Raw genomic sequence first — 12,920 nt, forward strand, 5'->3', positions numbered from 1 at the left:
CCAAGTGAAATGTGCAAAATGTTTCAAAGCCTTGGGAAACCCCAAAGGCTTTCAAAAAGTCCTGAGAAACCCCGTAATGCTTGGCTTCTCTCCATTCATGAAAACGAGCATGTTCAGCACTACTAAAATTGCTCGAACGTAACTGACAATTACTGGCTGTGATAATATGCTATGAGCACACACTCACAGTGTTAGTGATGGACTACTATAAGCAGCTACAGTATGATTAGTCCCAAGATAAAGCGTGTAAAAGAAAGAACAGGGTGGAGGCAAGATTAGATTTAAGTGCACGGGGGAACCCCAAAAATAAACAATCCGCGGAACGCAGTTTAAGGACCCCTGGCGTAGCACATTACAGCTTAGGTTGAGTGGACATCAGGCTTTCGTCCACCACCAGGTAGTGCATACAGAAACTGATGCATGGCAGATACACATTATTCTGGGCTTTTACACAAGCCTCACCTGAGCCCGCATTCAGCAGTAGCTTCCACCCGTCTCACAAGAGTCCAGTGGCTCCTGCTTCAGCCAAGACGGAAACTCGGCAGCCCGGCACAAGTCCTCCGACGGCTCATACGTCGACGGGTACGCCCAGTTTGAACCAGGTGGCGGAGGGCTGGGCTCCGCCGACTCGCACTCCCTGGCAGTTGGGGCATACTGCCCACCCCACTGGTTCATCCCCATCTGCTGATGGTGCTGCTGGTGCTGGTGCTGCTGGTGGTAGGACTGTGAAGGGCCGTGCTGCGGAGGCGGGTGGACGTCCGGAAAGCCATCCTGGTAGTACTGGGGTTGCTGTTGCTGTTGCTGTTGCTGTTGCTGCTGTTGTTGCTGTTGCTGCTGCTGCTGCTGTTGCTGCTGCTGCTGCTGCTGTGGTTGCGGCTGTCCCAGCCGGTGGTGATTGTACTGCGTATTGTAGTAGCCACCAGCACTATGGTAGTCAACTTGTTGCTGCTGGTGTGGCTGCTGTTGCTGCTGCTGTTGCTGCTGCTGTTGCTGCTGCTGCTGCTGCTGCTGTTGCATGTGGGTTGATTGGTGTGACTGTGGCTGGTGGTGGTGCTGGTGGTCTGGGGTGGTGTGAGCCTGGTGGTGATGCTGCTGCTGCTGCTGCTGCTGCTGCTGCTGCTGTTGTTGTTGCTCCTGTTGCTGCTGTTGTACCATGTGCTGGTGGTTAGGGAAGTGGCCATGGGAAGGGTGGTGCGTCTGGTGCATGGGCTGGAGGTGCTGCTGCTGATGCTGTTGGTGCTGCTGGTGCATGGGTGACTGTGGGTGCATCGGCGAATGGGGATGCCCAGGGTGCATTCCGATGGCCCGCTGAGGCGCATACTCAGATGGTGCTATCTCACTCTTCTTCTTGCGGCCCCGCTTTTTGGGCTGCTCGGTGGCTGTCGGGTAGCCACCAGCACCACCGCCAACCAGGTGATTCCCAGGTTCTTCTTTTACCTGCAAAGTAACACATTTCCCCCATACATACTGTGCCAAACTTTGGCTGAACACCATTCACTGAAGGCATGAATCATTAAGCAATTGGGAAAAAAGCCTTCAGGGGGCACATACATTAGGAGAGCACCATTGAACAAGGGGGCCAGTCATCCTCAGCAAGTCATCCCCAGTTTTGCGAGTACGGACACAAAGAGACATAGCACTTACCTGCACGTGGAAGGTGTTGAGGTTGTTGCTGCCGTCATATCCTGAGCTGCCATCATCAGTGCCCTCTGTGGAGAAAGGGTCTGATTCATTCGTGGCTGCATCGTCGTCATCACAAGGCTCTTCCTTTGCCTCAACCTGGAAAAGATATCGTAGGTTCAAGATGAGAGAAGACAAGGGTTTCTCAAACTGGGTCCCCCGAATTGTTGGGTGCCTTGGAATGCTTTCTGGGTTCCCCGAGCACCTCAATCCACACACACATGCCTCAAACCCCACCTTTCACTTACCCAATTTAATTTTGAACTGACCCTGCTGCAACTATTAATAAAGAGGAATTCAGATGGTGAACCGGGGCTCGGTTCATGTGATGTCCCTCTTCTGATTCATGAGGTCCCCACCTGGCCCACAGTCTTGTTGGTGATCGTAGCACTGTGGTGGCTAGTAGTGCAGTGAAAGACTGTGATGCTCATCACCACCTACTGCACCTTTCATCTTTGGCCGACCCAATAAGTGGATCAAGCATTCGTGAGGCCTTTTGCCATGCTATGTTCACCAACAAGACCAGGTGAGAACATCACAGATCATAAGTAGGTCATCATGTGACGCCCAACCCGCGGGCAAAAGCCAGTCCCTGATCCATGGTCTGAATTGCCCTTAAACAGATTGTATGACTCTACAGGCAGTCATTGCTTTCAAATTGGGGACTTTTTTGAGGAGCTGGGCATCTGCTCATCATTTTTTGCATGCATGCAAGTAAGGAAGGAAGGAATGGAAGCCAAGATAAGAAACCCACTGGGGTTCCCTCGATTGAGGAGATATGCCATAGGCCAACTAGTTGAAAACAAACTTTAATTGTAGAAAATATTATTTTTAACCGAAGCAAGTGAGTGCAAGAAAACAATTGCCCAGGAGCAGGTGTGACCAAGCCAATTTTGTATATCAGTGAACATCTGCACTGTGCTGGAACAACTTTAACAGCATAAAGCTAGCAAAGTCAGCAAAACCCTTGATAGAGGAAGGTGCCAAACTGGGCCAGCCAAAATAACAAAAGATCATTTTAGTCAATTGCATCCTTCTTTATACAATCTATATGCTACATAAAAACTTTTTGCAGCATAGACATGCACGTGTACATTCATATGATCAGAAAGATTAATTTTTTTGTAAATTCACACTATATCTGAAAGTACAGCAATACCATTCAATGAATTATAATTTACTATTATAGGTAAAATTTTGAGCCATAATGAGCTCCAAATGGCAGGAGCGGCGCAGACATATATGGTGCACCAGTCATAGTGTGATTGATTTAGGAAATGGAATGCATGTATGTAGGCAGAACAGGTGGTGTCATCAAATGAACACTAGCACAACCAACATACTACTAGCGCCATCTACAGCATTCTACTAAAGCTTGAACCTGATTCTTTAGTGCAGTGCCTTCAAAAGACTACTTGCATAGTTGGTGTGCTTAATAGCTCAGACAACTGCACTATGAATTACCTGCTGTATCACTCTATCATTTAGGTGTTTGACACTCTCCATACCTTCCTTCTCCCAACTCTTCTCAAACCTTCCCTCTGCAGATGCCATCATCCTACAGTCTTTGGAAATGGGGTACTAACAGAAATAATCACCTACTCTAACACTGGAGTGCAAAAGCTCTGTCAAGGCGTGCCCACCTTGAGCTTGACATCTGGGAAGGTGACCTCTGACGGATGCAGCATGGGAAGGCGTCCCCGAAGGTGGTCACGCAACTTCTTCAGCGCCACATAGAATGGCAGCTTGTCCACCGCCCTGGGGAGCTGGGCGCACCGGGCACTCGACGATGGCATCACGAACACCGACTGCAAACGCAGAACATAAGACACCACCGTGCAGTGCTGTAGATGGTGCTCAAGAGAACAACTGAGTTAACGGATTGTCCAGTTGATGAACAGCCGCATAACGAGCATACCAGTGATGAACATGCACACTACAAGATAAAGAAGAACAAAGATGAAGACCCAGCATATGTCCTGCGCCATTCTTCATCATCATATGCATTTTCTGCATTGCACAGTTTGTATTTGTAAAGGCTGAAGACTTGCACAAACAACATGCAGACAAGTAGTTGAACTGATACTGCTTGCACACTGTTGCTGGGGGTGTCCTAAATCAGCATCTCCTTGCACAAACCCAGAGACTTCGACAACGTATATGCCTATGGAAACTTTCTGAGCAATGCACTGCACAAACAGTCGATGCCTGAACAGCGCTGTTACTTTCTTAACTAACAAAATTTGAAGCAAGCTGAAGTTGAGCTCAATGATCAAGCAAGTGAACTGAACAGGTAGTGCATGCAAGGTTAGTGAACCTGTAGTGCCTCGTAATGAAAATGATCTTCACTTACCATCAACCTTACCCATACGAAACTCAGATACTAAAGATCACCTCCTGCAGTGAACAGTAGAAGCACTGTTCCACTTTTCATGGAGCACCACATCAAGTCAATGCCACACTGATCTGGACTTCCCACTGTGAGATGAAGTGACGTTACAGCCTCCTCCTGCCACATGCTTACGGCAGCCTGGAGATGGTTTTCTTCATCTTTCTGTCAGGCACATCTTCTGTCTTTATATTATACATAGTGTTGAAAACCTACTTCCGGGTAAAACGTTGTGCGTTTGGTTGATTTTACTCATAGATCTGCCATCAACTTCTGAGAATGTGCCAACCAGCACGTCAAGAAAACAACCCAGTGCATTTGTGAATAGAAAAAACATAGCTCCTGTGTTTGCACTGATACTGAAACAAATGTGACAACCAAATACAGAAGCCCGTTTAAACGTGAGCAAGTTTATGGCACTGTGATATGTGTACACTATAAAATTAGTATATTGTCGAGGCTCGGCCTGTAAATTATGGCCGAATAAAGGTGCACAAATTCGGTATGGGTTTTGATGTAACTAGGTGACTATCACAACATAAAGTCCAGCTTTCTTGGACATCCCCTTTAATTGTGAAGCAACTGTGGAATATCGTAAGATACTGTTATGAACATAGTGATGAGAATAGCCTAACCTTCCGACGCACAGAAAAATGATGCTTTTAAAGTTTGTCCTGCACTTGCATTGATTAGTTAAGACTGCCATAGAAAATCAGTGGGGAACGTTTTTGACAATAAATAGCAACAAACTAGAAGTGTTCCATAGAATGATCTGGAGATATATTGATTTCTACGGTGCAGCCTTAAGGTATGCAAACAAACTGAAAAATGCATCCGTACAGAATTTCTGGGCATGCGTGACCAACAATAGTGTTATATATTTTTTCCAAACTTACTACGCTTTCATTCAGTGAGCTAAAATAAAATTTTAAAAACTTGTAAGAATGAACTCACCACGTTGGTCCCTTCAATTGGCTCCGGCTGTCGTCCAAACACAAAGTTCTTGTTCCCCGAAAAGATTTCATATATTCCTGGAAGCACCCAGAGAAAAGATGGCACTAGAATGAATGGCATGCCATGAAGCAGGTCCTCGGAGGACACGCATCTGTAGTCCAAGACCTTCCCGGTATTTTCATTTCAGCAAAATTCGAGATAACTGGCGTCAGCCAACCATGATGCCCAGTTTGCCACCCCACAGAGAGAAGGAACATTCAGTCCATCATCTACTGGAACATGACTAGGGTCGTGGGTCCTTTGTGGTAAAAAAAAAAAAAAACAGTTTCCAAAATGTCTATAAGGAGGCAAGGAGATGCTTTGACGGGAGGTGGTAGCACGAGAGGCCAATCAATTTGTATGCGGCACTTGAATCAGCTTCCAGGAGTGCATTGTATGCTAAACAACATGTAGACGCAATTCAATTCACTTCATTTTTCAAGTAACAATAAAATACATCCTGGAAAAATTCAAGGGCTAAAAGCTGTTAGGAACAGATTGGCTAGGTGCAAGAACCCCTTAAATGGCAGTCAACTAAAGAATGCACATAAACTGGATTGAAGTGTACGGTATGAGAATATTTAAAACCAACACATTCAAATTGTCAACAAATTTCAAGAGTCAAGAGCATGGAGAACAAATTATCTCAGTTACACGAAATCAAAGCAAGTGGAACCGCATTCTACTGTAGAATATAACAAGTGAAAAGAGAAAGTGGCAAAAAAGAGGTAGAATTGGCTCACCTTTCCCATTGAAGACAGCTATTCGAGGTTGGAAAATTTTTAGCTTGTCCAAAAGAATCTCAGCCCCCTCCTTGATCTCTTTCCTGGTAACATACAAAAAACAAAAATGAAGTGAAATGTTTAAATGAGGGGAAAAAAAAAAGAAAAAGCACTTCATCTTCCCCTCAAGACAAACAAGCAACAATGCCGCCATTTCTTGAATATGGGCACCAGCCAATCATGAGCAACCTTTACCTGCACCCTAATTCGTGAATTCTGAAAATAATTTTGTAATGAAAGATCTAGCTTCCACATCACTGCCTGGCTTTTGTGGGGCAGGGAATAGGCCAGCCAGTGGTAGCTAAAAACTTAAGCAGAAACGGGATGGTAAGAATGGCTGAGGCATATAAAGATAGTCTATTTAAATAGTTACACAGTATTGGAGTGTTTTCGAGTGTCTGTTTAAAGAAGCAGGAGCAGAAAATCTTCATAAGCATGTCTGAATGCTCCAAACACTCAGCAACTGGTTAAAGTCACCGAAGCCAATGTGGCATTCAGCTGTAATGCAAAGCATTGAGGGATTAGACAGGCAGATGGCAAGGCGCATATCGCGACCAAAATGTTCCTCTATTTCTCGCTTTATAGCCTCGAACACTGCAGATGAGGCTACAGCATCAACCGTTTCAGAAGTGCACCAGTTCTAGAATTGCCTAATCTAGTAGGTTGTGCTTCAAAAAACCACTCTCGGTGTCACAGCAACTTAGATGTTACCAAGGTTACATAGGAGCTGCACTTCAAAGCAGAAACAAAAATTTTGTCGTTTTTTGCCAGTGAGTAAAATTACATTTCCAGGCATATTTTACCCCAATGATGACGATCTCAATGGTAATGGTACATGTCCTCTTGTTCGTCAGCGTCCTGCTTTCAATTTGAAAACGTGGTTTAAGCAACCTTAGTGAGATTCAATCTTCGTGTCCCATGAGCACAGATGGTTCAACTGTACCACTGAGCTTTTTGTTGCAGCTGAGAGTGCCAACCGCTTCTGGAGTTTCAGGTGACCAGTGAGCACTTAAAGTCCTTTGAGGGATTAATTCCTCAAAGGGCCAAAGTCAGAATATGGGCCCAGTAGTAAAACAGCAAGGGCACCACAGCAAACTTCCAGTTTGTTAGGAGCCTGTGGCGGCAAAAGCGGTTGCTACTACCATGGCTGGTCTGAACACAGCATTGGCGTGTGCTAGAAGTGTTTCCTGTGTGCCGCCACTCCATGATCGTGGCTCTGTCACCCTACCACTCCTCCGCAGGTGGCCCGGCTGTTCATGTGCGAAGCACCCAGGCACTTTTGTCATATGCTATTGGGCACTTTACCCACTGCAAGTTAGCCTAAGGCCGAAGGCGTGCTCATGCTTTATGCATACACCCAGCTGTGATTTTTGCATCTGTTTCCAAGCAAGGATATGGCAACACTTGGGTTTATTCTAGCCAACAAGATGTACCAAACTTGAGGAGTGCACAGCGCGCACCCGATGGTCATTTTTGCCGCAGTGCTGAGCTCCTCGTATGTTAGAATCACAGGGGATCACACGCCCATCAGTGTCTTGTTGAACAACCGAAAAGAGGCGACAAACTCCTATACAAAATTATGGTAAATTGTCTTGAAGGCACACTGGGCATGCCACGCTTTAACCAAAAAACAAAAATGTTTAGCCAAAAAACAAAGTACCTTTCCTGCAATCTAATGCGAATGTTATGATGCTAGTTGGATTGAATAGACAGCGCATCGTTTTGCACAGAATTCAGCCCCGGAAACACAACATTTCTGCATCCAACTACTGTTGACAATTCCCCTCAATGGCCAAAATCAAAGGTTGCTTTAGACCATGACTGCCTCATATTATAGCCACAAAACGTTAGCGAGTATTGGTAAATCAGTGCACTAGGTGTTATCTGATTTGTTGGTTGTGATGTAGACAAGTACGTTGAGCCAAAAATAGGGCAGTCGCACATAACAATCGATTTCTCTTGAACTGAACAAGCTTCCTAAGCAGCTTGAGTTCATCTTGAAAGCAGTGGAGTGCAGCATGTATCTTTGCATATTAGCATCAACCATACAACATGCTTATAACAATAATCGAGGGTATGAAAAATATTTTCGTAGTATAACTAAGCACTGTGTATGAACTCCAGAAATTATTTTTAAAAAACATACAATTCAGTGAAAATTCGTGCAGTCATGCCCACATTCCATCATCAGGGTGTTGAAGTAGGTATCTATGAATCTATGTCGGAAAACATCTGCGAAGACTGCACCACCACTATAATGCTTCAGAAAATAAGCCATGAAAGAGAGTCACCTCTGCAATGTTATCAATGCGATAGCTTAGAGTTCACCTCAGGTGCGAGATCTGCCGTCCAATGTCAATAAATTCGCTGACAGGTTGAAAGAAGTCACATGACCTTGTGACGTTATCACACCCTGCCCAACCAGTGATACACACAAATGTCGGCACCGTCACAGCATCACAGATAACTGATGCTGCAGCTAGCAGTCCGAATATGGCGTCTGACGGACCGATAATTGCAAAGAAACTGATACAAACACACACAGAAGTTGCAACAGAAGCTGCAACAAATGTGAGATCTAATGCTACAGCATTCCACTCTTGATGTGACTGAAACGTCCCCACAGTTTTTCATTGCAATCTTCCAATATATGTTCAGAGCAAGAGATTGAAAAGAATGAGGTATGGGAATCAATGGGGAGTACCTCGGCAGTCTCTGGTATGCTGAAGACACTGCCCTGTTGGGTAACTCTGGAGACGGCTTGCAGCAAATGTTTGAGGAGCTGAAGAGGCACAGCAGGCAGATAGGTTTGAAAATTATGACGTATATAAAGTAATATGCTAAAGTTAAGATAACGGCTGGAAAACAATTTTCTCATAGGTAGGACGATACTCAAAGTAGCTCTTGGGCACGGTTACAAGGGTCATCCCGAAACTAATGCCTCCTATTCTTTTTGTGTTGACCTGTAATACCCGAGCCGGATATAGGTGGCGTTCAAGTAACGATTGCACCTTCCTGCTAATTAATGTCTTGCTAATTTCATTGTTATCCGACAGACAGCAGCAGAGCAGCAGTCTTCCAAAATGGGGCACAACATAGCATATGGAAGAGCGCTGTGCAATTGAATTCCTCACTGCTGAAGATACTGCACTTACTGACATAATGCTTCCGGAAGGACGCAAGAGATGGACACAGTGAACATGTGTACAGTGCAGCGGTAGGCAGTGCATTTCAGAAGTGGTCAAAAGGATGCGCATAAAAAGCTGAACTTTGAGCGTCCCTACTTAGTTGCCATCCCTCAGAATGAACAGCGCCTCTATGAACTCACCTGTGCTGATAGGCAGATTACGAACAAGGAGCTGTGAGCATCGCTGAATCTCGCAAAAGCTGTTGGAAAACCTGGGTAACCACAAAGCTTAAAGCCCGAATTTCCACAGTCACAGACGAGGAAAAGGTACAAACTGCGCTTCCAAAAAAGCTCCAAGTCCCACACAAGTTTCGTGACCATGGAGCATGTTGCAAAACTTGGCTGCACTGTCCTATCACATCCACTGTAATGTCTGAATTTGGCTGCTTCGAGCTTCCATCTCTTTGGGCTTGTTAATGAAGGACTGTGTCGGAAAGATTTTCCAGATTCGGACGCTGTCACCACAGCTGTAAGAGAGTGGCATGCCTTTGGCAGTCCTGATTTTTATGAGTACGGGATATAAGCTCTCACTCACAGCAAGCAAAAATGCATAACAAATGGCAGTGACAACGAAAAAAGAATGATCGTATATAGCTGGAATCTTGCTTTGTTTTTTGTGGTATTCTCGTATTCTCTGTATCTGCTTTAATTTCAATGGAAATAAACAGGAGACATTACTTTCGGAATGATCCTCATACATGGCCAAGTATCCACTGGAGACATATGAATAGTGACATATTAGACGATGGATAAGAATTTGCTAGAGCATACTTGGCAGACATTCCCATGTGATGAATAGTAGCTTGCTGATACCAGTGAAAAGTTTACCTAGTGCATTCTGCCACTGCTCAGCTACGGAGCTGAGACTTCACTACAAAACAAAGATACTGGAATGAACACTGAGAACAATGCAACAAGTGGTGAAAAAGAAATTAATGAGTGTGCCATTAACAGGCAGAAAGCAAGCAACATGGATTAGAGGGGAAATTTAAGGAAAATAAGTGGACTAGGGCAGGTCACGTCATGCGTACAACAGATAACAGAATGGAAAAGCAAGAAGGGGTAAATACAGCCGTCGCCCGAAGAGGTTAGGTACAGTTTTGATTTAAGGAAGTTCACTGGTACGGTATGGCCATGGTTAAAACAATGCAGGGGTAACTGGAGAAGATTTGGGAGAGGTCTTTGTACTGAAGTGTACTTAATCCAAATGATGATGGTCACACAACCATTACAGGTAAAGCATAACCAGGAGCAGCTCAGTGGTCCCTGTGGTTGCTGATAACCTCAAGGCATGGCACAATTCAGCAAAACTGATTTGCAGCTAGCTTGTACACTATGAAAATTTCTTCGCATGCATCAACTTGGTAGACAGGAAGGCCAAGGTAGTATGAAATACCACTATGAGACTTCAGCTGTACACCTCAAACATTCGCTGCAATTTATGAAGATATAGCGCTGTAACTGCACAGTCAATTCAGGAATATTTATGGATTTTGTGAAATTCAAGGACTAAATTTTGTGCAGTGAGTGAGTGAAAGACTAAAATAATGTTGCAGTCAATCTCCTGCTGTAGTTGTGGTGTTGTGAACCTAAACTGCGTCTCCAACAGCAAGGATTTCATCAACAATGCATGAATGAGCTAATGGAAGAGTGTGGACATGATTCAACATGGAGAGCTGTGGTATGCACATCTTTCTGTCATGTGTTATTGCGTGCAATTTTTAAAAAGTTTAGGACAACAAAAGTTCTAGTCAGTTGCACAAACAACTGTCAGCTTTTTGAGTGCATTAAAGTGGAAACAAACACCATATGAGAAGGAAGTAGAGGTTGGAATTGGACACAACCTACAGCAAGGCAGATAACCATAGCATACACCAAGGTAAAAAGAGGATTGGAGTGAAGACGGTAAATTTTACATGCATTTCCTGAAGATGCAAAACAAGATAGTAGGGTTATCAAGAGTTGCAAAAGCACGCCTGAATCAATGCAGGGTTGAATAAATTATAGGACAACATGGTATAAAAAGTGGCTTGCCATAACCTTCTGTTGCTGACAGTATATGCTGCAATTTATTTATTTAAAAATACTGTAGCCTTCACTTACAGGAGAGGAAATGTCAAAAAGAAAAATGAATTTCAGGCACCAACTATACACCATCACAAAGCATGATGAAAGCATGAGCACAGAAACAGCACTGAATAACAAAAACAGAAAAAAAAACGTGTGAAAGCACTAACGAAGATATTGCATATGTTGTACACGGTAGTACGGAGGACAACAATCACCGTGAACTGGAAGGTGCACACCAGCGCAGGCCTTAGCACAGCAGAGTTAGCACACAGTCGAATAATGCCCGAAACAGATGGTACTTGCCCTCCGCAGCATGATGCGCAGGGCAGGCCTCTCCTGGAAGCTACTGTAAAAAAAGTCTCCTCTACCTAAGCGCGCACTGCCGCTACTGCCATCCGGCCGTGCTACAACAGACTTAGCTGCAGGCAGTGCCACAAGAGGGTGTCAGTACGCGTCATAGTTATGAGAGTAAACACAGGAGGGCGTTAGCTACAAGATGATGTAGGAAAGGAGTGATAAGACGCAAGCACAGAGGAATAAAGGTTGTCGACGCGGGGGCCACATCTGGCGGTGATTGTGTATTGTATCATCACCGAACTCTGGCGACCAGCTCCATGGCTTGACCCGCAGTGTAAGTGCCCTTGACTCCCATTCCCTCACCTTGAGAGGTCAGCGCTGCTACGAGTGGTCCGAGCCACGATATTGGTGAAGCCAATGCCATACTGGATGAGCTTGAAATCATCCACGGCTGTCATTGGCTCAGGAATGAGGCCCGCCAGGAACAGGCAGCGCCCTGTGCAGGAGGAAAGTATTCTCCAAACATGCCCCTGTACCTTCTGCCAGAGATTATGGACAACACTACAACAGGACAGAGGTGTGGGCAAGTCAGTCTTTTTTATTGTTATAAAGCAGCGCTAAACAAGAGACCAGGAATATAAGTGTACGTTCCAGTTTGGGGTATCCACAGAAATTTTCTCCCTTCTTTGATGGAAGCAGGCTACCATACTGAAGTTAAAAAATATTACTCTGAGGCACAGTACTATCTTTGCCAAATGTAACCAAGCAGCCGTAAGTGTAAATTGGCTGACATAAGCCTTTGCTCTCACTCTCCTTGCTTGGACGATAAGTAAGCATATAGCATTTGCGACAAGCTATTTAGCACCTTCGGAGTGCTATGATACTGAGTGAGGGCACAGGTTTGCGTCAGCCAGTTCCCTCGCAGCCGGGAAGCAGCGTCAACGCCAGAGACCACAACATCGCTGTTTGGCTGCGAGCCCGCTCTGGCCGCCGACACGGCTGCCCAGTTACTTTTGGCAAAGACAGCACATTAAAAATGGCTTACTATAAAACTAGACCTATATCAAACAGGAAAAATGCACCTACAGAAGTGGTTCCCAGGGCCGGCATAGTGGTGACCTTTGAAGGCAGCAAAAAGGCCAGGATTGATGCCAATCTGCAAAGACAAACACTTGCACTGAACTCAGAATAGTGTGCAACAGCGCACCTTGCAGCAGCAGGGATGCCGTTGCCCCTGTTACAAGATGTCACCAGAGCTAATACTAAAACAATAACACAAATCCCAGAGTGTGATATGGATGAAAATAGTCATGGGGATTGTATCAATTGGGCTGAGGGGCTTACTGTGCGGGCAAGCCAAGAACATTACAGGAAGAAGATAAAGACAAAAAGTTAAGGAACAACTGTGCACTCTGGTTCTTTAGATGGGGACCGCTCATGCTTGTCTGCATCACTGCTGTTATCAACATGGTGACACTGCACAAAAGCGCCACCAGTATTGCGGGCGGCATTTTGTCACTTC

The 12,920-nt window shown here is 45.0% G+C and overlaps 1 protein-coding gene across 5 annotated transcripts in view; it reads right to left on the bottom strand.

Annotated features, from left to right (window-relative positions):
• The window catches only part of LOC144107601 (uncharacterized), a 94,461-nt gene that overhangs the window by 8,721 nt on the left and 72,820 nt on the right, over positions 1-12,920 (bottom strand). For 3 of the 5 annotated variants that reach the window (XM_077640698.1, XM_077640699.1, XM_077640700.1), the window contains 7 exons: positions 12,485-12,554; positions 11,762-11,894; positions 5,806-5,888; positions 5,024-5,100; positions 3,324-3,488; positions 1,645-1,779; positions 463-1,437 (listed from right to left, as the gene is read on the bottom strand). In XM_077640698.1, the coding sequence (XP_077496824.1) occupies positions 475-1,437; positions 1,645-1,779; positions 3,324-3,488; positions 5,024-5,100; positions 5,806-5,888; positions 11,762-11,894; positions 12,485-12,554 (1,626 nt within the window). In that variant the 3' untranslated portion in view covers positions 463-474. Of the gene's footprint in view, positions 1-462; positions 1,438-1,644; positions 1,780-3,323; positions 3,489-5,023; positions 5,101-5,805; positions 5,889-8,548; positions 8,627-11,761; positions 11,895-12,484; positions 12,555-12,920 lie in introns of all 5 variants that reach the window. The other 2 variants (XM_077640696.1, XM_077640697.1) reach the window with 1 other exon arrangement.

This window comes from Amblyomma americanum, chromosome 10 (assembly GCF_052857255.1).
Source record: "Amblyomma americanum isolate KBUSLIRL-KWMA chromosome 10, ASM5285725v1, whole genome shotgun sequence".
In the NCBI taxonomy this organism is placed as follows: domain Eukaryota; kingdom Metazoa; phylum Arthropoda; class Arachnida; order Ixodida; family Ixodidae; genus Amblyomma; species Amblyomma americanum.